Consider the following 27,864-nt stretch of genomic DNA (forward strand, 5'->3'; position numbering starts at 1 on the left):
TTATTTTTTCTAATCATTTTTAAGGGGGGCTATATCCACCAAGAACAATGTGGGAATAATTTTCGTATGCAACCAGCAGAGGGCGAGATTAACCTGCTGACTGCTGATGTTTCCAGGTAAATTATCATCCAACCTGGTCCTTCGCCTAGTAGTCAATGTGAAACGTACAGGAATCATTTTCATTTTAACAAATAGTAATAGTCTATTTGGTTGTGCCTATACTGCACACATGACACCCGGTCAGACTATTGATTTGACAAAGTTTACTTGTCAGACCTGTACCGGGAAACAAGTGCACGTGGCTCCGCCCACCACATAGTTTAGCTTTTCTGATAGCAACAAGGTGGTTGGTGTTACCATGGAGATGATCCTAGATGAGCGCAACAGTGTTTCAGTTTACAGCAACATGATGGCTTTTCCTTTGGTCGACACTGACAGGGAAACTGGGATAGAATATTTTTTTTAAACTCAGCGACTAACTTCTGCTACTGACGGAACACTTTAACCAAACTTTGAGCTAATGCCAGGAAAATCCTGCCGGCCTAAAGTTAACGAGCGACTGATTGAAGGTAAATGATATTAACGTATTAATAATGTTTGATAATTTTTTTCATACTGTTTTAAAGAGTAACTAAACCCTAAAACCACTTTTTTTCAACTACAAACCTCTGTATTTGAGTATTAAGTAGTGTTATGGATCAATTCAAGTCTAAATCTCGACATTTGAGTACAAAGTATTGAAATTAGAAATATTGTGTTAGAAATGTGCATATTCCAGGGTCGAGCAGTTCAACTGGAAATATGGGGTTTAGTTACCCTTTAAATGTAAATGTGTATCATTGTTCACTCATAAATTACATAATTGCATTTTTATCTTCCTTTCACCCGCAAGAAAGGTGAACAAGATGGAAAGGCTGAAGCAGGTAACTTTAAAGTTAGCCTAAAACAATAATAATTAGAATTTTCTCTGAATCTCATTTAGTAGCCTATGTATATAAAGAGATCATGAGAGGTGCAATTAAAAGTAAAACAAAGGGGCATTATGCAAACAATTTTTTGTCTCAACTACAGATGGAGGATGACTCTATCTACAATATGAGTCAGAGCAGGGGATTTTCTGTTCCCCCACCTTTGCCTATGTCTTGTAATGACGAGCCCTCAGAACTGTATGAAGTAAGAATACCAGTCACTGCATCATGTTCAGAGCTCAGAGAAGCAAGATATGTTAACATTTGTGTGACAAAATTAACATTCAAGTCGTTTTTTTCCCAGATTGTCTTAAGGCACAGTCAATATCCACCCATCCTCCAATCTAATTCATGGACCCTAGCAGTTCCCTTTAAAGAGCAACGTCACCACCGCACTCCCAGTGAGTCTATTGCGAACAACTACAGCCCCAGGGTGCAGGACCTCAAGATTAATAAGCTCCAGCACAGACGCAAAACTGTACGCCAATCTTTGGCAAAATCAGCAAAACCTTGTATCCTTCAAAATTGCTCTTAAATCAAACACATATCAAGGGAAACCTATTTGAAGCTATCTGTTATAGCAGGTTCATTAGTTAGATATTGGATGAAAATCTTAATTGTGAACACTGTAATCGACTCTAGAAATTTCATATCAGAATTTTGATCTTAATGAGGCGTAAAGCATATATCCCTCCAGAAAGGAGCCAAGCAATTACACTGAGGAAAAGGTAGTTATTTCATTTAAGCTTCACATTTCAGTAACAGTTAATCTCTTATTTTGTTTTGTTTTACTGAAGGAGCTTGATCTGATATGTTAATGCTTTCACAGGAATACATCTTCTCAGGCTTCAATCTCACCTCGGTCAAAGCCCAGATCAAGACACTTTCGCCTTCCCACCAGCCGACCTCTGAGTCCTAAACAGCAGCTGGATATCATGTACAGACAAGAGGAGAAGATAAAGACCAAGGAGGGGGAACCTAATGACAGAGACCTGGAAGCAAGTATTCATGAATTAAGAAATGAATGTGTCAGTCTTTTCATTCTCATTTTGCGACTGTTGATCTAAGCTTTACTCCTACAGAGGTATATGCACTACATCACCTCTGGTGTCCCCAGCTCTGTGCTGGCACCGCAGCCCTGCCAGCAGATGATAAACATCATTCACCTGCTGCCTCCCGACACTGAGGATAGTAGTAAAACCCTCCAGAATGTGAGGGCAAACTTAAAGGATGAGGTCAAAATAAATTATTACTCCAGCCTCAAGAAGAGCATAGGTAACTGTGACAGGGACTCTTTAAAAGCATCATGGCTTCATTTGGAAGTCTTAACTAATATGTCTTCCATATTGTTCCTTGGCAGTGGACTACATTCTGATGGACCCATCTGAGCGTCAGCGGCTGTCTATTTCCAGTGTCCCCAAACCCTTTCCCATGAGGGTGATCCGTGCCCCAGTTCCCTGGGCAACTGGTTACAGGGAGGCCCACATGTGGCTGGGCCAACATCTGTTTACTGTCAGTCACATTATGCTTCTTCTTCAGGACGTGTGGCTAAGCAGGTAATACAGACTGTGCATGATGTGAGGGTGCAATAAATTCTTCATAACTATTAATTCCTTTGCTACTACACAGTCGGAATATTTTCACAACATTTATTTTACTCCTGTGATACAATTTATTTTTTAATACAGGGATAAAAAAAATAAAATAAATGTTGTTCCTCATTAATTATATTTGTATAGTTATTTTTGGGGCCTTGCGACATTTGAAGAGAGAGAGGAAATGTTGGGAGTAGAGAGTGGGTGATGACATGCAGCGAAGGGCTGAGGTCGGATTTGAACCCACGGCCGCTAACACTAGGACTGCAGCCTCTGTACATGGGGCTCGCTGCATAACCAATAGGCTATCGTCTTCCCTATATTTGTTTATTTTTGAAGCCCTGATTACACTGTTATACTTTTGGAATAGGTTTTTTTTTCTCCTTTTTGTAAAGAGTTGTCCTCCTGACCCCTTATTTGCCTCTTCAGGTTCTTTCTATTGATTTTCCTAGAGCTAGGAGCCATCTTTTTACAGTATAAGCTTTAAGTTCCTTTTTCAAGCTCATACTGACTGACAGCATATTCAGGTTTATTTGTGTACATGGGTAAAAAAAAAGTTCATTTTATGTATTTGTATTAACGTTGTACTTTTATGTCATAATAAGTAGAGAAATGTTAAAATATATAAATATAAATCGTTTGTTTTTTAGCTTCTCTTCCTTGAGATTTGTCCGACTAGAGGACCTTTTCTCCACCAGCCTCCCCTTCCTGCCATCTGAGTTTGAAGAGTTTGTCCAGAAACAGTGCCAAAACACAAGAGATGAACTGGTCCAAAAGTGAGTACTGCCAGCTCACCAGACTCTGAAAAACAGCCAGACTGTCGGTGACAACATAACGTGGTGTGTGTTTCGTCTTTGGCTTTTATGTCCACAGTTTGAACATAACCATCAGGGCTAATCCTATTGTATGTGTCGTGATGTCTCATGTTTCCAACTTATCCACTTTGTCAGACCCATGTCAGACTAATTTTCAGGGGATTGTTTTACATGCTGCCTCACTTTTGGATTCCATTGCATCCTTTGTCTCCCACCTGTTGTGTAGCTTGTTAGGGCATGTAGCAGGCCTGCATGAAGTAAGGCAGCATGACTGAAATATGAGTCTTTGTAATTTGTTGAAACTAGTTGCTGTAGTGTTTTTTTTATGTATGTCATTAGCACCAGCTGGGATTCTATGGTACTGCAGTGACTCAGTTTCCCATGCCAGCGATACTTAAAAGCATGATGCGCCTCTTTGGGGTTGTGTCAATGAGTTACATAAATACAGTAACTGGTCAAATCTAGGGGTGGAAATCACAGAGTAAACCACGATACGATACAATACATTAACATAAAATACAATAGGTGTCCCATGAAAACGATAAAGTCTCAATACAGCTATTCTGCAATAATTGATTTAAAATCTGATCCGTTCTTCTTTTGCTTTGATATTTAACAGAGCAACAAAAGCTAGAACTGAACGTATAACAATCATCTCCCCTCAGGTGGCTGCCTCTCTGTGCATCACTCTTTGACAATGAGAGTGAGCAGCAGCCTCCCGTCGACGTTCAGGAGTTCTTCAGCTGTGTGGCTGTTCTCATGTCCCTGCAGCTCCGAAGCTTGGTCATAGAATCACTGCATGACCTGTTGTATTTCTTAACTATACATGAGGTACAGATAACTTTTGTCCCTTTTTTATTGTTGTAAAGCTTTGGTAGAATTTGATATGAGAACACCTGGAACTGCTCCTATTTCTCAGATGTCTGTTTATTATTATTAATTACCCAACCTGTGTTCTGTATTTTTCAGGGTGGCAACGATTTCGGCGATGTGTTTGACGAGATGAAGTTTGTGCAGTCTCAGGTGCTGCTGGTAAAGCTGCGAGTTAATGAGGATCACGTTGAATTTAGTCCGAGCTTTCAGGAATGCTGGGAGCTCATCCACCGAGCCTTCATGGAAATCATCAAGAGTGCTGAAGAGCTCCAAAGGGTGCAGTATGCCCCAAGTCTCATTACCAAATATTTGAAATTACACAAGCACAGTTAGTTTTCAGTTTTTATGAATCAGATGTTTATAATCAGCGACTTATGTGCTTCTGCCAGGTGGAATGTCACCTCTTTCCAGCTTGCAATAGTTTGTTCCTACGCACCGTCAATCCTGACGAGCCACTGGTTACGGACCTCATCAACAAAGCCAGAGAGGTGTTCCAAAAAAACACTCTGGGACCTGAAAAGTAATGACACATGAACTGAACTTGTGCCATTTCGTTTTTTCTAATGAAGCAAGAATTGTATAGTGAATGCTAATGCTAAATGTAACTCTTCAGGTATTTGAATGTATATCAAAAATACAACGATCTACTGGACCACACAGCCAAACAGGAGGTATCAGCCTTTCTCAAAGAAAAACAGTCATTAGAAGGATTAACAGAGGTAAATGAAATGTTCCTTTAAATGCCGGTACTGAAAAGGTTCTGTTTTTCACATTGGCATTAACTCTCTTCTTCTCTTAACTGTCAGAAAATCGAGAGCATTCATCTGATAAGGAAGGAGATTGCCTCGCTGCGAGTCACTGTGCCCCTGTCTATGTTTTGTCTGTATGCTGGCGACCTTAACGATGACCTGTGTGAGCGAGCTAAGAGACTCAAAGACAAGATCATCATCATTGAAGTGGAGGAGAACCGAGAGCTGAACAAGGGGTAAGAGGGAAACTCTCCTCCTCCTTAATTACCCATTTGTTACTTGTTCTTTATTTAATTTAAACTACAAATCAGTCATACGGTCACTTAAATTGAAGGAGAGAAAGAATGTCAACCACATGGTGTCCTTTTTTTTTGTTTTTTTAAGGATTTGTCAAAAATATGATGAGATAACAGAGACGGTCCGAACCCCGCCAAAAACCACAGAGGAGTTGGTTTCTCTCAATCAGTACATTAAAAAGTCCAGGGAAGTGACCGTTCACAAGCTGATAGATGAAATTAACGAGGCAACATACCGGGTTAGCTTCCTCCTGGACTATGCCACTCTTCACTGTAAGTGAAACCTCTCTTGCTTACTGAATTTCCATGTTATGTACATTAAGACTACGGTGCAGTATCGATATTAAGATATTCCTTTATCTAGTTCAAATCTAATCATTTTCCATGTGTTGCAATATTGAACTGAAAACTGTTTCCTTTTATTTCTCTAGCTGATGACTTGAGGCTTAACTCCCGTGTTTTCCAGTGGCCCTATCAGATCCTGATTGAGCTTGAAGACAGCAAGACTTCTCTAGCAACGATGAGAGAAGAGGCTGAGGACTACCTCCAAACAAGGTGACAGAATAAGTGCTTTTACACACCTGGTCTCATACAAAAAGCAACCAGCACAGCTAAATCAACTTTTTTTTGGCCAACATCTGAACTGCTGACTGCTTTTTCTCAATGTGACTATCCCAGGGTGTTTAACTTCGACCAGAGGCTACAGGATGTGAACAAGGAGATACAGGCCTTTAGGGAGAATGAAATGATGAACATGGAAGAGATGAAGAACAATGTAGGAAATCTGGCTCAAATTACTGCCAACCTGGAGTCTGCTCTTACTGAACTAGAGGTAAGAGACACTGCGATATCCTAGTTCAAGATTTAAAAGCACATTTTAACCCAAGTCCTTTTTTTTCTGATTTAAAGATTTGCTAACACAAACTTTATCCTCTCTTTTTTTCCCTCAGGATATTAACAAAGAGCAGACTTTGCTGGAGAGGGAACAGAGCCAGTTCCCAATGGTCCAGACTCTGATAGCTGACAAACAACCATATGAACAGCTGTGGACTATAGCACTAAACTTCCAAACCATGTCAGAAGAGTGGATGAACGGTGGGTGACTCAAAGTGGCAATTTTTATCTTCCTAGAAGCTAACCTGTGACTACATGTTAGTTCTAATTGGCACAATTAACCTTTTAATGGCACACAGCAAGAGCCAGCAGAATTAATTTAGTTTTCACTTTGCTACGCTTCTTTGAACGTTTGATACCCAGGACCTTTCCGACTCCTGGATGCTGAGAAAATCTCAGAGGAGCTGGACACCATGTGGAGGACAATGCATAAACTGACAAAGTCTTTCTCTAATCTCCCTGGGCCTTGTCGTGTGGCTAAAATCTTCAAAAGCAAGTTAGACCTGTTTAAGCAGCACCTTCCCATCCTGACGACCATCTGCAACCCCGGCATCAGAGACCGCCACTGGGAGAAGGTTTTCTTTTTTTTTATTCATTGGCTCAGTTGACACTGATAGTAACCCAGTGTCAGATTCACTTTGTAAGGTCCGAGTGTCCTTCGTCTCCTGTGATCCATGAAACCCATGTGAATTATTTATGACACTTTTGTCTGTCTGCAGATCGGCAGTGTTGTGGGCTTTGAAGTCAAGCCAGATGTGGACAGTTCACTGATGAGCATGTTGGAGCTGGGGCTTTCCAAGTTCTCTGCTAAGTAAGACACTGACGAGACAATGCACCATATAAATAAATATGCAATGTGTGATTACATTGTTTAATATTGCAATAACAACATGATGTGTGATAAACAAAAAGTAGCGCTTATTAGCTTTATCTCACAATTTTTAAGTCTCTCATGCTTAGACACAATACTTGTGTTTGCAACATTTCCCTCTGGAATCAAAAATACATCTTTTTCTTCGTCTTAACTAATCTGAGGGTAGCTGCTTGAGCTTAAACTGACTGGCTCAAAAGTGTGTGGATTATGTGAATTCTAAAAGTGTAGGCATACTGATTGAGAAGTATTGCTTGTTTACATAAAATCATTTCCCTTATTGATTTTGATACATTTTTGCCGTCTCACCCGAAAATCTCACCCTGATACTTTATTCATCACACATGTCATGATCAGAGGGTGGTTCTGTTTTACCTCTGCCGTAGGTTGGAGGAGATTGGAGCATCAGCCAGTAAAGAGTACTCTCTGGAAAAATCCATGGATAAGATGAAAACTGAATGGGTGGAACTACGTTTTTCCTTAATTCCGTACAGAGATACAGTAAGACGAACATTTAAAAAAAAGAAAGACATACTCTATGATTAACACACCAAAGGCTTCAAATCCTAAAACATTGTGAATGTACCCTCTGTCAAAGACTTGCATCTATAAGGTTGGAATTACAAAAATCAACCTTTAATATTTTATTATAGGGAACGAGTATCGTGTCGGCAGTGGATGACATCCAGGTGCTTCTTGATGACCACGTCATTAAGACGCAGACCATGAGAGGTTCACCTTTCATCAAGCCAATAGAAGCAGAATGTAAGGTAAGGTACATGTAGTGCTACTCTATCATGATGAGCGCATTAGACACACTGCAGATTAATTACAAACATTCCTCCCACTGCTCTGAGACACATACAGGATCTTTCATTAAAATCTAACAAGCAGCTACGAGTGAAGTCTTTTTAAAACAACACTAACATAACAAATATATAAGAAAGAGCCTAAATTCAATGCACATAAATGGAGTTTGCCCAAATCTGCTGACTAAAGCTACAGAAGTCACATATGCGTTTGTATTTGCAACAAGAGACGGCCTGAGCACATCTTCATGGCACAAAATGTAACAAAACTGCTGCTCTACTAACACACAATGTCTGCCTAGCTAACCGCTCTATAAAGCAGGGAATGTGGTGTTTTTATGGCCATTAAACATCCATAAATAATTCAGGAAGAGAGAATCTCTGTGTAAGGTAATCTTCTGAATCTGCATATATCTCTATGAATTTTAAATCATTTTTAAAAAAACTGTTCATTTTTTGGATGATATGAACTTCTTTTAATCATGCATTTCTTGGCTTTTTAGAATTGCTGTATCATTTTGTAAACCATTTATTAAGAACACAACTATGAGATATAACTGTAGCTCTATGATCCTCTAACTGTGCCATTCTCGCTGTTGTACTGTTCTCCATAGGAATGGGAGGACAAGCTGCTGAATATGCAGGACATCATAGACTCTATGTTGACATGCCAGTCGACTTGGCTCTACCTTGAACCAATCTTCAGCTCTGAGGACATCATTGCACAGATGCCCGAGGAGGGACGCAAGTTTGGCATCGTGGACGGCTACTGGAAAAACATCATGGCTGAAGTGGTAAAATCCTCTGAACACACAACTACCGTAACTGTTTTGGCTTGTGAAAAAAAAAGAAGTGATTTTAATGCATTTGTCTTCGCTTTGGTTTCTGTGTGATTATGGTCCAGGTTAAGGACACACATGTGCTGGTGGCCACAGACCAGCCCAACATGCTGAAACGGTTACAGGAGTCCAACGTGTTTCTAGATGACATCCAAAAAGGCCTCAATACCTACCTGGAAAAGAAGAGGCTCTATTTCCCAAGGTTGGACACCTGCGACTAGCCCTTCATACAAATGAAATCTTTTTTTAAGAATATCATTGATGTGTTTTTTCACCCCTCTTCTTCATCATATCCCCAGGTTCTTCTTCCTTTCCAACGATGAGCTGCTGGAGATCCTGTCTCAGACTAAAGACCCTCTGTGTGTGCAGCCCCACCTGAAGAAGTGCTTTGAGGGCATCGCCAAACTGGAGTTCACCAAGGACATGGCGATCACTGGCATGATCAGCTCTGAGAAAGAGACCATTCCCTTCACAGAAAAGATTTACCCAGCCCATGCAAAGGTACAGATAGTGCCTTTACACATTGTTCAAGTAGTTGCTTGGTTTTACATTGAAGGTATGTCTCTGTCAGACATACAGTACAGTAGTATGTTGAACATGACTGGACGGTTTCCTTCTAATTTTAGGGTATGGTTGAGAAGTGGCTTCTGCAGGTGGAGAAACTCATGTTACGGAGTGTTCTGCATGTTATCCATCAAGGAGTGATCCAGTACACAGGGGTATTTGGAAATGTTGAACTGGTCATGAACCGAGCTAATCATAGCTTTGCTTTGGTGCTTGTATTTCAATTTGATGTTTTTCTTTTTTATTAAACAAGCCACCAGTTCTCTGGAGAAGTATTAGAATGCTGGCTGATCAAGAGTTAGAGATTTCTGCACATTATTACTCTTTACACATTTATGTTTCCTGGGTGGTGCTGTGTTATACTTCATTCTTTTTGGTTTTAGCTGCCCAGGAAGAAGTGGGTGTTGCAGTGGCCTGGCCAAGTTGTCATTTGTGCCTCCTCCATTTTTTGGACAACTGAAGTATCTGAAGCCATCCAGACTAATTCTTTGCCTGTCAGTACCCGTACATACAGTACACAGCTAACTTTCACATTCCAAAAAACAACTTATCTGGAAAAAAAACTTCATCCCCACTACATTCCAGTCTTAACTGTGTACTACTTTCTATTCCATCAAAGACCTATGTGGAGCAGTGCAACGCCCAGATCGCGGACATCGTGGAGCTGGTGCGTGGGAAGCTGCCAGGAGGGGCGAGGATGACCCTTGGCGCCCTCACTGTTATAGATGTTCATGGTAATTTAACTGTTGTTGTAAAATGTATGAAGTATATTCTCTGAACTAAATCTAGCTTGCAGAATATTTCATGCTGTTTTTTCTCTCTCAGCTCGAGATGTTGTAGCCAAACTGGCAGACGACCGCATCTCCTCACTGAATGACTTTGCATGGATTTCTCAGCTGCGTTACTTCTGGGAGGACGGCGAAGTGATGCTGCGTATGATCACCACCTGCTTGAAATATGGCTATGAGTACCTGGGCAATTCTCCCCGCCTTGTTATCACACCACTTACAGACCGCTGCTACAGGTATCCCATCATTTATTAGGTAGCTTGTGATTGGCTATGGATGGAGAACTGTAAAAAAAAAATATATATATAGTGCTCTTTTTTTTTATTCATCTATGACATGACTTCGTACTACACCAGAACTCTGATGGGGGCTTTGAAGTTGAATTTGGGTGGTGCTCCTGAGGGTCCTGCAGGAACTGGCAAGACTGAGACCACAAAAGATCTGGCTAAAGCCCTGGCTAAACAGGTTCATTCAAATGGTTTACATTGAACCACTGCATTTCTTCCTCCACTTTTTCCCCCTGTTACTGACATTAGAGCTATTCTTTTTTCTTCTAGTGTGTGGTGTTCAACTGCTCCGATGGTCTGGACTACAAAGCTATGAGTAAGTTCTTCAAAGGACTGGCTCAGTCTGGAGCTTGGGCCTGCTTTGACGAGTTTAATCGTATTGAGGTGAGCATGTCTGTGTTGATCTGTTATATGATATCAAATAGCCTATCTGCTTTAACTGAATAGTAGAGAGAGAATAATGAGAAATATTCCGTCCACAAAGATTTAGTGTAGTATTTAGTTGTTGTTACTGTTCTAAAAAAAGAAGTGTATGAAAATGGACAATTTGGCCTTTTGAGTCAGGAATCTGTTTAGAAGTCAGAGTCGATTTGGAATCCATTTTTCACGTCACATCTTTTACTCAGGAACAAAGCATAATTTAGATCAATAACAGCTCAGCGAGACGTAAAGAAGCTTAACTGGCTTTCATGCTGAGTGGAATGGATTATTTGAATACTCTTCACACTGTCCAAACAAACAGAGTGATTGACAGGTTGTACCTCATACAACACACAGCCATCACTTCACATCCTCTCTTTTGCTCTCTCATTCTCTACTGCACAATATTTCATACGAGAAGTATGCATCAAAAATGTGCAGTAATCAACCATTGCAAAGCATGTTTTATTTTTTGCAGGTTTTTTTTCTTTCCAAGTTATGAAATAGTAACATACCGGGACCAGTGTTGTGTTTGGATTTCAATGTTAAGCAGATAATGGATCAATATTTATTTGTATAGCTCCAAATTCTAAAAATGTTATCTCAAGACACTTTACAAAAAGAGCAGGTAAAATACCTACTCTGTTATATTATGGTCTAGTGGTTCTCAACTGGTGGGTCGGGACCCAAAAGTGGGTCGCGGAGCCGTTTTCAGTGGGTCATGAGTGTGTGCCTGGAACAATAAATGTGTCAAAAAGTCTGTGAAGCACTTTTTAAACTTTTTTTTTTCTTCTGGTTCTTTGTTCTGTCACCAGTTTTGTACCGCCCGAGGTCCAAACTGTTACACTTTTTCATTAATAAATCGGATTGGTTGAAAAATATCAGACATTTGGGTCACGTTTTTTTCCGTACCGGAGTTGGTGGTGGGTCCTGAGGCTCCACCAGTTGAGAACCAATGGTCTAGAATGTACTCTTTCTAATTATGATACAAAATAGGAACTCTAAGGCTAACGGATGTCTCTTGTTGAGTACATTCAAAACATTTTCTTGCAACATTTCCCATGATTTGAAACTTTGTTTTAAGTTTCTCACTTGTTTCGTGTAATTTAAGGACTGGAGCCCCCTGCACATACAACATGCGCTCTACCAACTGAGCCAAACCAGAAACCCAACTCAGTTTTGTTTGTTGTGTGTGTCACAGGTGGAGGTGCTCTCTGTGGTGGCACAGCAGGTCCTCTGCATACAGCAGGCCGTTGCCAAAGATCTGAAGACCTTCATGTTTGAGGGGACAGAGCTATCACTTAACCCAACCTGCTCTGTGTTCATCACCATGAACCCGGGTTACGCTGGTAGAGCCGAGCTTCCTGATAACCTGAAGGTACATCAAGAAAAATCTGCGCTTTAGCCTTGCGTTTCACTTAACAGAGCAGAGAGTCATGATGAAGAAGATGTAGGAGAAGTGTCCGAGGGATTAAGATGCTCGGTGAACTGTGCTAAATCTTTTCCTGTAGGCTCTTTTCCGTACGGTGGCCATGATGGTGCCGGACTATGGTCTCATTGGAGAAATCTCCTTATACTCCATGGGCTTCATCGAATCTCGCAGGTATGTAAAACTGAAAAGTCATTTTTGTTTCCCTGGGTTTAACTGAGTTCCCTGTAGGTTAATTCATGTACCTCTAATTGTACCCATAGTCTGGCTCAGAAAATTGTGGCCACCTACCGCTTGTGCTCTGAGCAGCTCTCCTCCCAGCACCACTATGACTATGGCATGCGAGCTGTGAAGTCTGTGCTGACTGCAGCAGGAAATCTGAAGCTGAAGTACCCTGAGGAGAACGAGAGCGTGCTGCTGCTAAGGGCACTGATGGATGTCAACATGGCTAAGTTTTTAGCACAGGATGTACCACTGTTTCAGGTGAAAAATCAAATAACACAAACCAAGGCAGTTCATGTTTTTTAAGTAATCATCAACTGGTCAGTCGACCAATGATTCTAATTCCCACTGTCTGCCCACAGGGTATCATCTCTGATTTATTCCCTGGCATCGTCCTTCCAAAACCAGACTATGATCTCTTCCTCGAGGCTCTTAATGACAATATTGCCAAGCTCAATCTCCAGCCCGTCCCGTGGTTCATAGGCAAAATTATCCAGGTACCAACATGGAGTATTGCTGTGTAATACATCTGGCTCAGTAAAACGTTGTTGGCTAATTGTTAGACTTAAACCACATGAGTTAATTTGTTTTCTGATTCTGTATAGGTGTATGAGATGATGTTGGTTCGCCATGGTTTCATGATCGTAGGAGACCCTCTGGGAGGAAAGACTTCTGCATATAAAGTTCTTGCTGCTGCCCTTGGAGACCTTCATAAAGGTAGTTTTTTTTCCAAGTTCGAAACATATTTTGTAATTTTTTATTGGACCATGGCAAGCCATTAGGGAATACATTTAGTTTTAGATTAAACATTTGGCAATTCTTCTTTTCCCCCCAACTTTTTAGCCAAGTTAATGGAGGAGTTTGCAGTAAATTACCTCATCATCAACCCCAAGGCCATCACCATGGGCCAGCTGTACGGCTGCTTCGATCCAGTCAGCCATGAATGGTCCGACGGTGTACTGGCCACCTCCTTCAGGGATCAGGCTAGTTCCACATCAGAGAATCGACAGTGGATCGTCTTTGATGGGCCCATTGATGCTGTCTGGATTGAGAACATGAATACTGTTTTGGACGACAACAAGAAGGTAAATGACATTTTCAGATTCAGATTTAGATTTAGACAACTTGACTTATTCCTGGTGGGTGATTCAGTTTCACAGCCAACCGAAAACTATCCAAGGAAATCAAAACAAACAGTCACAGCAGCCTTCAGACGATGTATTATTATTTTTAAATGTCTTCAATTTATGTTGATTTCTTTTGGCTAGACGATTTTGAAAAACTTGAGTTGTGTTTTGAAAAAGGAACCTTTGTTATAGCAGATTTTGTTTGTAAAGCCTGGGGAAAAAGACATAACACATTGTTTAGACTGAACTGTGACAGGAGCCGGCAACTTTGTAATTATGATTTGTAAATGTAAACCACTGCAACTGAATTCTTTAGTGTCTTATAAGCCCATGAGGGTTGGGCTTTGTGCACGAAAATAAATTAAATCAAATCAAATCAAATATTCAATAACAACAGATCAGCAGACGCAAAGGTCTAGTGAGAAGACAGATTCAAAAATCATGATAAAATACAAAACCAGAAATGTGTGAATGGATTGCACTGATTACTTCAGTGTACATAAACCAACTATAAATGAATTACAGCTGACAGCATTTAACAGCCTGATAGCTATTCTTTCAGTATGTTTGTCCTCATGGGAGGGGATAGAAGATAGCCCCATCCTGAGAGCATTAACGAAAAGTCAGGTGAGAGAATGTGGTTGGGTTTTTATCCCTTTGGCTACCTGGACCAAAAAGTCCCTTCCACAGGGAGGGAAGCAGGTCATATAGCATTTCTTCCCATTGGCAAATTGTCAAATTGTTTGTCCTGATTTCTATTTATTGAAAAACTTGAATCCACAAACAGGTCTATCTCAAGCTATTAATAATGTTGACCTTGCTGTATTCAATTTGTTGTGGACATATATCGTTTTTGGAAAGGACTTACCTTCCTGTTACAGTCGTATTAAGATGTGGCTGTCTTGTCCACTCTACCCTCTGCTAGCTTTGTCTGATGAGTGGTGAGATCATCCAGATGAGTTCAAAAATGAGCCTGATCTTCGAAACTGCTGACCTGGAGCAAGCTTCTCCGGCTACCGTCAGCAGGTAAGAAAGTGCACCAACATCTGTAAAAGTTTAGAAGGTAAGTAAATGTTACTAATTGTAATTTTTTTTCTCTAATTGTCTGAAGATGTGGTATGATCTACATGGAACCTCAACAGCTAGGTTGGAGCCCCCTCAGAGATTCCTACATGAACACTCTGCCTGAAAGCCTGAATGATGAGCATAGAGAACTGGTGAGGTGGTAAACATGCAGGCCTTAAATGGCTTTTTGAGTTCCCTTTTTTATTCTTCTATTTTGTCATTTAACATATATATCTGCTTATGTCTTTTTGTCTTGCAGATAGTAGATCTGTTTGATTGGCTAGTTCAGCCCTGTGTTGACTTCATAGACAGGGAGTGTCGCTTTGTGGTTCAAACATCTTCAATTCACTTGACCTACAGTCTAATAAAGTTGTACACCTGCCTGATGGGTATGAAAGAATCACATTTTGTTAATACAAATTTGTCTTTTTTTCCCCCCTGATTTTAGTTTTAATATCTCTGTCTATACGCAGATGAAATTGCTGAGTCAGGAGCAAACGGTACATCCATGTCCAGCCAGCAGATAACCATGTGGCTGCAGGGTCTGTTCCTATTTGGAGTTGTGTGGACTCTGGGTGGGACCATCACTGGGGAGAGTCGTAAGAGGTTTGATAGCTTCTATCGCAATCTGATCATGGGCATGGACGATGAGCACCCTCGACCTAAGAGCATCAAACTCAAAAAGAACAACCTCTTCCCCGAAAGAGGTAGAAAAAAAAATCAACAATAATTGTGTTTTAATTAACTTCCTTTTTGACCTGAATGATTCATGATTTTCCCTAACAATTTCAGGTACTGTCTATGACTTCTACTTTCACAAGGATGGACAAGGACAGTGGAATGCATGGACCGATTCAATCACAAATGAAGAAAACGTCATTCCAGCTGGAGCTAACGTGAGTTTTCTTTATATCACAGAAGTTGTCACTTGTCATAACCTCTCCATGTTCACTGAACAAGGCTTATCCTTGCAGATATCAGACCTCATCATCCCAACCATGGAGACAGCACGTCAGCTTTTTTTCCTGCGTACCTACCTGGCACATGAAATACCCATGTTGTTTGTCGGGCCCACTGGCACTGGCAAGTCTGTTATTAACAAAAGCTTCCTGGTAAAACTTCCCAAAGAGCTGTACACACCAAACTGTATCAACTTCTCAGCTCGCACCTCCGCAAATCAGACCCAAGACATCATCATGGCCAAGCTGGACCGAAGGAGGAAGGGTGTGTTTGGACCTCCTGTGGGAAAGAAGTGTGTCGTCTATGTTGGTAAATGATGATCTCATACTGTTGGGTAAAAAGCTAATCACTGATTCAAGGTTTCATACACTGTTGGATAAGTCATTCATTGAGCTCTATTGTTACCCCATCTTCATAGACGATCTGAACATGCCTGCTAAGGAAATCTATGGCGCCCAGCCACCAATTGAACTGTTGAGACAGTGGATTGACCATTATCATTGGTACGACAAGAAAGACACCTCCAGACTAAATATAGTGGACGTCCTGTTTTTGTCTGCAATGGGGCCCCCAGGTGGTGGCAAAAATGAAATCACAGGTATTTATTTTTTATATATTATATATATGTAAGTAATTATAAAAGTCGAAGTGATACGGTTTACTGAATCTTAAAAAATGTTTGAAATGTTAGGCCGCCTCACTCGTCATTTGAATGTCATCTCGATTGATTCCTTTGATGACGAGACACTGACCAAGATATTCAGCTCCATCACTGACTGGCACTTCAGCAAGGGCTTCGATGCCACTTTCTACAGGTATAAGTATTCTAATGTCATACATTATTAATTACATGAACCATTTTTGTTAGAGAGACATATTTTGATTTCTTTCATGTTCCAGGCTTGGCAAGATCATGGTCCAGGCCACCATGGCGGTCTATAAAGATACCATGGACAGCTTCCTCCCCACCCCATCAAAGTCCCACTACATCTTCAACCTGCGGGACTTTGCTCGAGTTATAAGAGGCGTGCTCCTGGCTCCACATACACACATGCAGGTTAAGCGACATAAAAGAGAAATGTTCCTATGAATTGTCTTGAAATACATACTGTATCTCTTACATGTTTTTGCCAACTGTTGTAGAATGGAGATAAACTGATCCGCCTGTGGATCCATGAGGTGTACCGCGTATTCTATGACCGACTCATTGACAGTGAAGACAAGGAGACGTTCTTTAGCATCGTCAAAGAGAGAACCTCAGGCTACTTTAAACAGAGTGTGGAAAAGGTACGTTTGTCATGTTCTGTCTCTCACACAGAAATCACTTCAGCAAAGTACAACAGGATTAGTTCAACTTTGTATATAAGATACCATACCATACAATACGATACAATACACTTCATTGTCCCCTTGAGTAAATTTGTCTTAGACTCAAAGTGCTGCTGCTGCCAAACACTCATCTAGGTGAGGCATTTTTTTTGCACATTGCATGATGACTCGCAAATTATGAACAAATAGATTTTTTGTAAAATGATCCTTGCAAAACAATCAGTGTAGTGTGATTCAAGATCACTTCTGTCCTACTGTAAATATTTCTGCATTATGTGCAATACGAAACAAAAAAACTAATGATTTCCAGTTGGAACTTCAAAGAAATGCAAGTTTATTTTTAAATTTTTCTCGAAAGTTAGATTCAAAACATAAACAATAAAAATACTTTAAATAGAAGTCAACTCTTTGTACAGTGCCACATAGAGTGTACTAACTTGTGTTTTAATTGTAAACCTATTTCGTTGTTTTGTAGCTCCTGGGCCATCTGAGTCCTGATGGAGAAGTAGCGGACGAGAGCATCCGTAGCTTGTTCTTTGGCGACTATGCCAATCCTGATTCTGATGTTAAGGCCTACGATGAAATCACAGACTTGCATGCCTTACAAGAAGTCATGGAGTTCTACCTGGATGAGTTCAACAGCTGCAGCAAGGCGCCCATGTCCCTTGTGATGTTCAAATTTGCCATTGAGCACATTTCCCGAATCTGTCGGGTGCTGAAACAAGACAACGGCCACCTGCTGCTCGTGGGCATTGGTGGTTCAGGGCGTCAGAGCACCACGAAGCTAGGCACCTTCATCAATGATTATGACCCGTTCCAGATTGAGTTAACCAAGAACTACAACATGTCAGACTGGAGGGATGACCTGAAGCGGATCATGCTTAAAGCAGGCATTGAGGGAAAGAACCTGGTGTTCCTGTTCAATGACAGTCAAATCAAGGACGAAGCCATGTTAGAAGACATCAACATGCTGCTCAACACTGGGGATGTCCCCAATATCTTTGCAGCAGATGAACGTGCTGACATCATTGAGAAAGTGCAGGGAATTGCCCGGATGGAGGGCAAGAAAATTGACGCAACTCCACTTTCTATGTACAACTTCTTCATTGACCGTGTAAAGACAAACCTTCACATTGTGCTTGGTAGGAAACTTGAAGAATCTGTATTTTTTTTATTTTGGATTTAAGTTATTGAGAGTCATTTTAACAGGAACTTTTTGTATTCAACAGCTATGAGTCCTATCGGTGATGCATTCAGGAACCGACTCAGAATGTTCCCCTCTCTTATCAACTGCTGCACCATTGACTGGTTCCACGCATGGCCAGAAGATGCTCTCGAGATGGTGGCACACAAATTCCTAGAGGATGTGGAAATGGACAGTGACATCAGAATGGAGTAAGGAGATAAAAAAAAAAGATGAAAAATAGTGGTAGTTTGAATGTGTAGTATTCCCCTCATTTGTTTTTGTTTTTTTTACCTCAAGAGTGGTGGAGATGTGCAAGACATTCCAGACAAGAGTCCGAGAGATGTCTGAAAAGTACTTCTCCGGACTGAGGAGGCACAACTACGTCACCCCCACCTCTTATCTTGAGCTCATCCTCACCTTCAAGACTCTGCTCAATTTGAAAAGGAATGAAGTTGACACTGCAAGGAACCGTTATATCGTTGGTCTTCAGAAACTGGAGTTTGCTGCGTCTCAGGTTGGGCAATACTTTCACACTTTCATTGTCTTGGACCATTGATGCTGTTGAAACATCACCATCTACTTTTTTTATTTTGTCCACAGGTGTCAGTGATGCAGGAGGAGCTGACGGCCTTGCAGCCAGAGCTCATCAAGACCTCAGCGGAAACAGATAAGATGATGGTTAAGATAGAGGGGGAAACAGTGGAGGTGGACGCTAAGAAAGAACTTGTGTCTGCTGATGAGCAAGTGGCCAATGAGGCAGCAGCTGCAGCCAAAGCTATTAAGGTCAACATACATCATGGACAATGACACAAATTTATGTAGTATTGTATTGGACATAAATCTGTCAACTGTTTTCATGATGCAGAAATAATTGGCATTTTGTTATTGCTCTATTATCATATCTACTCACTCAAAGTTGTGTACTGGTTGTCTTTCAGGATGAGTGTGAGGGAGACCTGGCAGAAGCGATGCCTGCTTTAGAGGCTGCCCTTTCAGCCCTGGACACTTTAAAACCTTCAGATATTACTGTAGTGAAGTCTATGCAGAACCCCCCCGGTCTAGTCAAACTGGTCATGGAGTCCATCTGTATCATGAAGGGCATCAAACCTGAGAGAAAACCGGATCCTGGTGGCTCAGGTAAATCCAAAGCCATGGATTCTTTTTTTAATTGCCTTATTTTTATAAAGAAATATTGTACTTTTGAAGAACAAAATAAAATACGATAGCACTATAACTGTTGTTCTTGTGGCAGGTAAGATGGTTGAAGACTTCTGGGGTCCCTCCAAAAAGCTTCTTGGAGACCTGAAGTTTCTGGAAAGCCTTAAAGCCTACGACAGAGACAACATTCCTGCCTCAAACATCAAGAAAATCAGGGATAAGTTCGTCGACAACCCAGAATTCCAGCCGTCTGTCATTAAAAACGTTTCCTCGGCTTGTGAGGGTCTCTGCAAATGGGTGCGAGCCATGGAGGTGTATGAGCGTGTCGCCAAAGTGGTCGCCCCGAAGCAGGAGAGACTAAACCAGGCTGAGAAGGAGCTCGGCGTGCAGATGGGAATGTTGGCTGTGAAAAGAGCTGAGCTGAAGGAAGTAGAGGACAGACTGCAGAGCCTGAATGATGACTTGGCTGCCATGATCGACAAGAAGAACGACTTGGAGAGCAACATTGAGCTGTGTTCTCAGAAGCTGATCAGGGCAGAGAAGCTGATTGGAGGGCTGGGTGGAGAGAAGGACAGATGGACAGAGGCTGCAAGGCAACTAGAGATCAGGTATAGCAAAATAACTAGATTTCTTTGTTTTTGTTATTTATAATTGTTTCTTACTTTTAGAATGTAGTACAGGCAAAGCTGAGGCCTTACTGGGTTTTCACACACAGCCTGTTGTTATTGTGAAGATGAATTTGATGTTTTATTACCCTGGAAAGTATTTGAGTGAAAACTATTGATTACTACTCGAGAATCTATCAGGGGAAAATGTTCTACAAAAGAACTGCTACCAAAAACAACGTAGTATGTTTCAAACTGAACAATCACAAGTATTCAGAATATGTAATGAAGAATAGATGCAGGTGCTTTTCTACTATTCATGTGCTGCAACTTTATGGACTAATATCCAAAACTGCCTCTAAATATTACTCTTAAACTCACACCTTTAACCAGTATGTTGTGAATAGGGATGCCTCATGAGAATTGGCCCTCCCTCAATAATGCATAACTGTTGTTCTGCTGGTAAATCTATATATATTTATAGTCCAGATGTTGTTAAAAAATTAGGCAAAGTAATTTATTTTGGAGAAAAATAAATGCCACAAACTGTTGTAAAGTAGCACAACATCATATACAACTGAAAGCAATTGGCCCAAGATACACTCTACTTGTTTGAAAAAGTAAAGAGTTTATTTATTTGCACCTTTCTGAAATAACAAAAATGCATCTGTTTTGTTGATTGTTTTTTTTTAGGTTATAGTGCAATGTCAGCTTTCTGTTGGTTCTGTATTTTTAACCTTCACTATAATTATGATAATTTTACAAACTGCTTTAAATTTACCTTTTGCAGATACACCAACCTGACAGGAGACATACTCCTCTCTTCAGGAATTGTATCGTACCTCGGGGCCTTCACCGTAGACTACCGTAGAGAGTGTCAGGAGCAGTGGCATGTCCTCTGCCAGGAGAAGAAAATCCCCTGCTCTGAGGACTTCACCCTCATCAACACTCTGGGTAACCAGGTGTCCATTAGGGCATGGCAGATAGCCGGACTGCCAGTGGACTCATTCTCCACAGACAACGGCATCATCGTGTTTAACTCCCGTCGTTGGCCGCTAATGATCGACCCTCAAGGTCAGGCCAACAAGTGGATCAAGAACATGGAGAAGGCAAATAAACTGGCTGTTATTAAACTCTCTGATGGAAACTACGTGAGGGTTTTGGAGAACTGCATCCAGTTTGGTACTCCAGTTCTTCTGGAGAACGTTGGCGAGGAACTCGATCCAGTGCTTGAGCCTGTGTTGCTGAAGCAGACCTTCAAACAGCAAGGCGTCGACTACATGAAAATAGGGGAGAATATCGTGGAATATTCTAAAGACTTTTTGTTTTATATGACCACAGGACTGAGAAACCCTCACTACCTCCCAGAGGTGGCTGTCAAAGTCTGTTTGTTGAACTTCATGATCACACCACAAGGCCTACAGGACCAGCTCTTGGGGCTCGTAGCAGCCAAAGAGAAACCGGAGCTGGAGGAGAAGAAGAACCAGCTCATCCTGGAGAGCGCCGCCAACAACAAGCAGCTGAAGGAGATCGAGGATAAGATCTTACAAGTGCTCTCGTCTTCTGAGGGAAACATTCTGGAGGATGAGACGGCCATTAAGATTTTGTCATCGTCCAAAATCCTCTCTGAGGAGATCTCAGAGAAGCAAAAGATTGCCAGTGTGACAGAGAAAGAGATAGATGAAACTCGCATGGGTTACCGTCCTGTGGCTGAACACTCGTCCATTTTATTTTTCTGCATCTCAGAATTGGCCAACATAGAGCCCATGTACCAATACTCCCTGACCTGGTTCATTAACCTCTACCTGTACTCCATTGCAGACAGCGTGAAGAGCGATGACGTAGCTGAGCGGATCAACAACATAGTCGATCACTTCACCCTCAGCATCTACAACAATGTGTGTCGCTCGCTCTTTGAGAAGGACAAACTGCTTTTCTCCCTGCTGCTCACTGTAGGCATCATGCAGGGTAAGGGTCAGGTCGACGACCAAGTGTGGCGCTTTCTGCTCACAGGTGGCATTGCTTTAGATAACCCTCACGCTAACCCTGCTCCAGAGTGGCTCTCTGAAAAATCCTGGTCTGAAATCGTCAGGGCATCCAAACTTCCAAAATTGGACGGTTTCTTGGAGCATGTCCAAGAAAACATCTCGGAATGGAAGAAACTCTATGATTCAGGGCGGCCCCACAAGGAACAGTTACCTGACCAGTGGAGTGTGTTGGTGGGGATGGACAGAATGGTGGTCATCAGGTGCTTCAGGCCGGATAAACTCGTCCCAGCAGTGCAGGATTTCATTGTGAATTACATGGGACAGGCTTACATTGAACCACCCACATTTGATCTTGCAGGGAGTTACAAAGACTCCAACTGCTGCTCTCCTCTCATCTTTGTGTTGTCTCCAGGATCTGATCCAACTGCAGGTGATTGAACGAAGATGTGTGATTATTCTGCATATTGAAACACCATAGTTTAAATATTACTACATATAAATGTTCAATACTAAAGAGAACCGGGTTAAGAAGTGACTCCTTCCTCTGTTTTGGGTTGCTTAAAGTCTGAATTGCATTGTTTCTCCAGGTTTGCTGAAGTTCGCTGATGACCGAGAAATGGGAGGCAGCAAGATCCAAACCATTTCTCTGGGACAGGGTCAAGGACCAATAGCAGCTCTGATGATTGAAAAAGCCATCAAAGAGGGCACCTGGGTGGTACTGCAGAACTGCCACTTGGCCACCAGCTGGATGCCCGCTCTAGAGACGATCTGTGAGGAGACCATCAACCCAGAGTCCACACACCCAAGCTTTAGGTAACAGACTCTAAACAGTGACATTAAACTAAAACAGATTCTTGCATGTAGACGACAATAAAGTCTCATCTCCTCTCCCGTCCAGGTTGTGGTTAACCAGCTATCCATCTGACAAGTTCCCCATCAGCATCCTGCAGAATGGGCTGAAAATGACCAACGAGCCTCCTAAAGGAATCAGAGCTAACCTGTTGCGTTCCTACCTGAGTCACCCCATCTCTGACCCTTCCTTCTTCATGAGCTCCAAGAAACAAGTCATTTGGCAGAAGTTTCTGTTTGGTCTCACCTTCTTCCACGCTCTGGTACAAGAGAGGAGGAACTTTGGACCTCTGGGTGAGAAATACAAACTACAGTTCTTTTTCATCTGTTTAATACCATTTTAATGTAAAGCTTTTTTGAGGTTTCACAGATTTTCTAACTATGCTGTATCATTATTCTGCCTTAAGATGAAAAGGAAACCAACATGCTGTTTCTTTTGTATGTTTTCTCTTTAGGTTGGAATATCCCCTACGAGTTTAATGAGTCGGACCTGAGCATAAGTATGAGGCAGATCCAGATGTTCCTGGATGAGTATGTTGAAGTTCCACTGGAGGCCCTTGCATACCTTACAGGTAAGAATTTAAAGACAGTAAAACAGCAGCAAGATGATATTCTATGTATGTAGTTTATATTTTACATCTCTTGTAAAGTATGTTAAATTGAGAACATAGTAGTCGCTCAAATGTGACAAAACCTCTTTTTAACGTTGAACAATGTCCTTTCATTTTCTGTTTTATTTAGTATTAATCATCTCTTTTCTTCTCTTTTAGGTGAGTGTAACTATGGCGGCAGGGTGACTGATGACAAAGACAGACGCCTGCTGTTGTCGCTTCTGTCAATCTTCTACAGCTGGGAGCTTATTGAGCAGGAAGGCTATCACCTGTGTGAGGGGGATCAGTATTATGTCCCGGCTCACGGCCCCTATCAGGTACTGTCAGTGTGCCGTCTGTTCATGATAACAGCAAACATCCACCATATCCGCCATTATAAGTGACACAATGAAATAATGCTGCATTCTTCTCTTCTATTTCTCTATTTTTACTAGCATTAAGTGTATGCTTGTACTAAACACAGCCTCTGATTTCGCTGACTAAGCCAGAGAATTTTTTTCTGGCATTTAAGCTACATTATTTTTATCCTTGATGGCCCAGTGTTGAAGATCACTTTTATTCTAACTCTAAAAACAATTTTATTTATTCCAGACTTACATCAACTACATTTGCAGTCTTCCAATTTTTGCTGATCCGTGTGTGTTCGGACTCCATAGCAACGCTGACATCACTAAGGACAATCAAGAAACCAATCAGCTCCTGGATGGAGTACTGCTGACTCTGCCTAGACAGACAGGGGGCGGGGCTAAGTCTCCTCAGGTTTGCATCACCTGTTTTTGAAGCATTTGGTAACATGATTATATTTAACCTCGTTTTTTTTAAAGTACAAACTTTTGCTTTTCATCTGTTTGTAATGTAGGAGGTGGTAGATGAGCTTGCAGAAGACATCCTGTCTAAGCTGCCAGCAGACTTTGACATACAGATGGTGATTGATAAATACCCGGTCATGTATGAGGAGTCTATGAATACGGTTTTGAGGCAGGAAATTATCCGCTTTAACAGGTGAAAAGAAAACTTCTCATGCAATGTTTTTTATTTTTTATTTTTATTTTTTTTAAATAATTCATGGTTTGAAAGACAAAAGCTCAACGACCCAAACTCATTGATCAATGTGATGAAAGCATTATCAAAAAACACCTGATCATGTTCTCCCTGCTCTTTACAGACTCACTCATGTGGTCCGCATCAGCTTGATTGACATCCGCAAAGCTCTGAAGGGCCAGATCGTCATGTCTGCTGAACTCGAGAACGTCTTTAACAGCATGCTGGTGGGCAAGGTGCCTGCTATGTGGGCAGCCAAGTCATACCCATCGCTCAAACCAATGGGGAGCTACGTGACAGATCTTTTAGCCAGGCTGCAGTTCTTACAAGTAAGAAATATGACCGTCATGGCTCAGCGGAGTTCGATTATGACTTCCAGGATGAATGGAGCACATACTGAGAAGTTCAAATCCAATAGCCTTTTCTGAAGTTTCTTGATCTTTAGTTTGGGAGTTTGTTGGAGAATGCTAAACCAATCAAATCAAGGTTACCATCAGCATATCAACTGACATTACAATGCACTAGCCTATTACCTTCAGACCTTATGTTAGCACTACTGGTTATATAGGGAATAGATTGCAGGTTTTTTTTGATATACTAAGACTCTGCATATGCTTGGATTTCTCTTTTTTACAGGACTGGATAGATAGCGGCCCGCCTACAGTCTTCTGGCTCTCTGGCTTTTACTTCACACAGTCATTTCTGACAGGAGTGGCTCAGAATTTCGCCAGGAAGTACACAATACCCATAGACTACATTGGCTTTGAATTTGAGGCAATTACTCAGCTGATGTTTTTGGTTACCAGTATATTGAATCATCATCAATAACGTGATCCTAGTATTGAGTGGATTTTCATGCTCTGAGTTGTGTTTCAGGTAACCAAAGAGGAAAGCCATATGGAGGAAAAGCCAGAGGACGGGGCCTATGTGCGGGGTCTTTTCATGGAGGGGGCTCGCTGGGACAGAGAGAACATGGTCATTGGAGAATCTCTTCCCAAGATCCTCTTTGACTCTCTGCCAATCATCAAGCTCCACCCAGGAGAAATGTCGGAGTTTAAACATGAAGACATCTACGTTAGTCCTGTTTACAAAACCAGCGCTCGCAGAGGGACACTGTCCACAACGGGCCACTCCACCAATTACGTCATGTCCATTGAGCTGCCCTCCGACAAGCCACAGAAACACTGGGTTAACCGTGGGGTGGCATGCCTCTGCCAGCTGGATGACTGAGAACAATCATCAATCGATTCAATCTATTACACTATTAAAGAAAACTGCATGTGCCAAAGAAAGTCCATGTGTTTGTATGCCAAAGATAAACAGGAGCAAAGTAACACAATTAGCCACTCATTTGCCCAAGTTAGCTAACCAAAAACACCAAACATTTTCTTCTTTATTAATTTAATTTTATGGCCGCATGTTTAATGAGATTTATTAAAAAGTGAGTGTTAGTTTAGCTTTTTTGAACTCCAATCTGTGAGCTACACATTTTGTTGACATGGAGGATGTTTTTTTATCACACTTGGTTTAAAAACAGCTTCATATTTAAATTGTCTTTGAATCTAGCAACTGGTGGCATCACAAGATGAAAACAGCTGTTACTGATATATTTGCACAATGAAGCACTATTAGAATTTGTGTTCCTTTATTTTTTTTTCAGAATGGGTTGTGGGTTTTTATAAATATTCATTATTCATAATAAAGACAAATCAACTGGATGACTTCAGTAATTAAAGTTCTGTCTTCCTGTAAAATGATCTACTCTAACCTACTGTATGTTATGAAGTCAAACACTAGATGGCAGCGAAGGCAAACCAGTATTCAACTGGGGTCTCATCCAGTCCACAATGATGTAAGTGTGCTCATTAATCAGAGATATAATCTCAATTTGATGTCAGTTTCTACGAGAGTAGAACAATATGTCAAAAAATGTATGGATTCTGGGAACTGTAGTCAATAATGTCACTTAAAATAGATTGTTGAAAATGGGGGCTGTCAAGACCACCCATCCTCTCGGGTGCAGCCTGAAGCCAAGTACCTGTCTCAGCATCACTGATTGAAGTCTGGCCGGGGATTAAGACAATGATTTTCTGTCCTGACAGGTAGATTCATGACTTCATTATTCAATTCTTAGATTCAAGGCACAGCATTAATGCTGTTCTCTGAATGCAGGCCCCACATTAGAACACATGATGCCACAAATCACAGCTGAGCCTTTGAATGATGAACCTCATTCACAAACGTTTGTGAAAGGAATGGTGAATATAAAGAGCCTGCTGGTATAGTTTCACAAACAGATGGCTGAGGAGTGCTGCTGCCTGGCTGATGGTGTATGAATGTGAGCACTGCATGATGTTATGTGTAGTCAGCACTTGTGGATTCAACATAATTCATCTGACATCTGAATTCAGGTGCTGCCTCAATAGCTCTACACTAGATTATAGGGCATGAAATACTGCAACAATAAATCTATAGATTACATAACACAGCCGATGGAGGATCCTGTTACAGAAGCTCCAAATGTTTCAAGCATCCCTCATGTGACTCAGGGAAATATGAAAGCAAAAACCCCTGAGACTCAAGATCCTGTTTGCTTTTCAGAAAAGGAAGCACTATCAAAGAGGCAAGACAACTGGCTATGTGTCATCTTTGACCTTTAGGCCTCTTTCAGCTCATATAGCCCAAGTGTCCTCTTTCTCCAATATTATTTTATCTCTCGTCTTCCTTTCATATAACCATCGTCATTGGCCTTAGTAGCCCCTTTATTATTCCAATGTCATTTCCCCAGAACTATAATCTTTGCATCCTTTAACACTCTGTTTTGCTTTTTTTTCCATTTTTGTAGTTCAACTTACTTACATACTTATACACCTGTGTTATAACTCTTGATTTTTTAAAATCATATTTATTTTAGATTTATTGGATACTCTCAAGTTTTAGTTCAATCATCTCACTCAGGAGTTTGTATGTTTTGTGTGGTATACTACTTGCTATGTTTTGTCTTGTTTGTAGTTTCTCCTCACTTTACAGCTCTACCTCCAGCCTAAGTTTATACACTTAGCAATTAATGGTTAAAAAAGGGAAATTAGGTCCTTTGCATAGGCTAACTAAACAATCATTTCCCTTCAATAAGAGAGACCAAACTGAACAAAAAAACACAAACATCTCCTCCAGTGCTTTATGAGAGTGTAATTTACCCAAAATTGCTTCACAAATGAGAAACTAAAGTTTTGAGGGCAGGACACATTTTTACTGTTGTCATTACATTATGTTAATGTTGTACTGATAGTGAAATTGAAGAACCTCCTGCATGTCTTTAATCATTGCTAAGATGATGAACTCCATGTGACTGTGTTTTATTACAGGGCAATTACACTGAAAATAGAGGAAACATTCATCCCATAAATCAAACAAGGGCACATTGGTTTTGTGTCAGAGAATGTTGTACTCACCTTGATTTGTGGAAGTATTGGTATGACTGTGTGTCAACAAGCAGAGTCATTTCAGCTATTTAGAGCATGTTGTT

The 27,864-nt window shown here is 41.1% G+C and overlaps 1 protein-coding gene across 1 annotated transcript; it reads left to right on the plus strand.

Annotated features, from left to right (window-relative positions):
- The first annotated feature begins 905 nt into the window (after positions 1-905).
- On the plus strand, positions 906-25,989 carry dnah3 (dynein axonemal heavy chain 3). The gene is made up of 62 exons (XM_061058788.1): positions 906-923; positions 1,072-1,173; positions 1,273-1,480; positions 1,651-1,696; positions 1,798-1,966; positions 2,051-2,243; positions 2,329-2,524; positions 3,214-3,339; positions 4,044-4,209; positions 4,348-4,527; positions 4,641-4,771; positions 4,865-4,970; positions 5,058-5,236; positions 5,385-5,569; positions 5,728-5,851; positions 5,975-6,128; positions 6,247-6,391; positions 6,554-6,765; positions 6,910-7,001; positions 7,448-7,562; positions 7,715-7,831; positions 8,485-8,664; positions 8,775-8,911; positions 9,009-9,210; positions 9,336-9,428; positions 9,657-9,767; positions 9,893-10,007; positions 10,099-10,297; positions 10,418-10,526; positions 10,619-10,732; positions 11,970-12,146; positions 12,280-12,371; positions 12,461-12,680; positions 12,782-12,916; positions 13,025-13,136; positions 13,263-13,504; positions 14,472-14,572; positions 14,658-14,763; positions 14,871-15,000; positions 15,085-15,318; positions 15,404-15,507; positions 15,586-15,880; positions 15,990-16,169; positions 16,263-16,386; positions 16,472-16,628; positions 16,715-16,858; positions 17,376-18,042; positions 18,130-18,295; positions 18,384-18,600; positions 18,687-18,869; positions 19,025-19,223; positions 19,339-19,852; positions 20,640-22,267; positions 22,425-22,650; positions 22,736-22,980; positions 23,142-23,258; positions 23,457-23,614; positions 23,889-24,056; positions 24,157-24,299; positions 24,463-24,667; positions 24,975-25,112; positions 25,215-25,989. Exons 1-62 carry the CDS (start codon positions 906-908, stop codon positions 25,566-25,568), a joined length of 12,105 nt encoding a protein of 4,034 aa, XP_060914771.1. The 3' UTR covers positions 25,569-25,989.
- The last annotated feature ends 1,875 nt before the right edge of the window (positions 25,990-27,864 follow it).

The sequence above is a fragment of the Labrus mixtus genome, chromosome 16 (assembly GCF_963584025.1).
Source record: "Labrus mixtus chromosome 16, fLabMix1.1, whole genome shotgun sequence".
NCBI lineage: Eukaryota > Metazoa > Chordata > Actinopteri > Labriformes > Labridae > Labrus > Labrus mixtus.

What these genes read in the sequence shown, in the direction of transcription:
- dnah3 (XM_061058788.1), top strand. An exon ending in TAATTCCGTACAGAGATACA is followed by an intron (nt 7,563 to 7,714) that starts GTAAGACGAACA and finishes ATTTTATTATAG; the next exon opens with GGAACGAGTATCGTGTCGGC. An exon ending in CAATAGAAGCAGAATGTAAG is followed by an intron (nt 7,832 to 8,484) that starts GTAAGGTACATG and finishes TGTTCTCCATAG; the next exon opens with GAATGGGAGGACAAGCTGCT.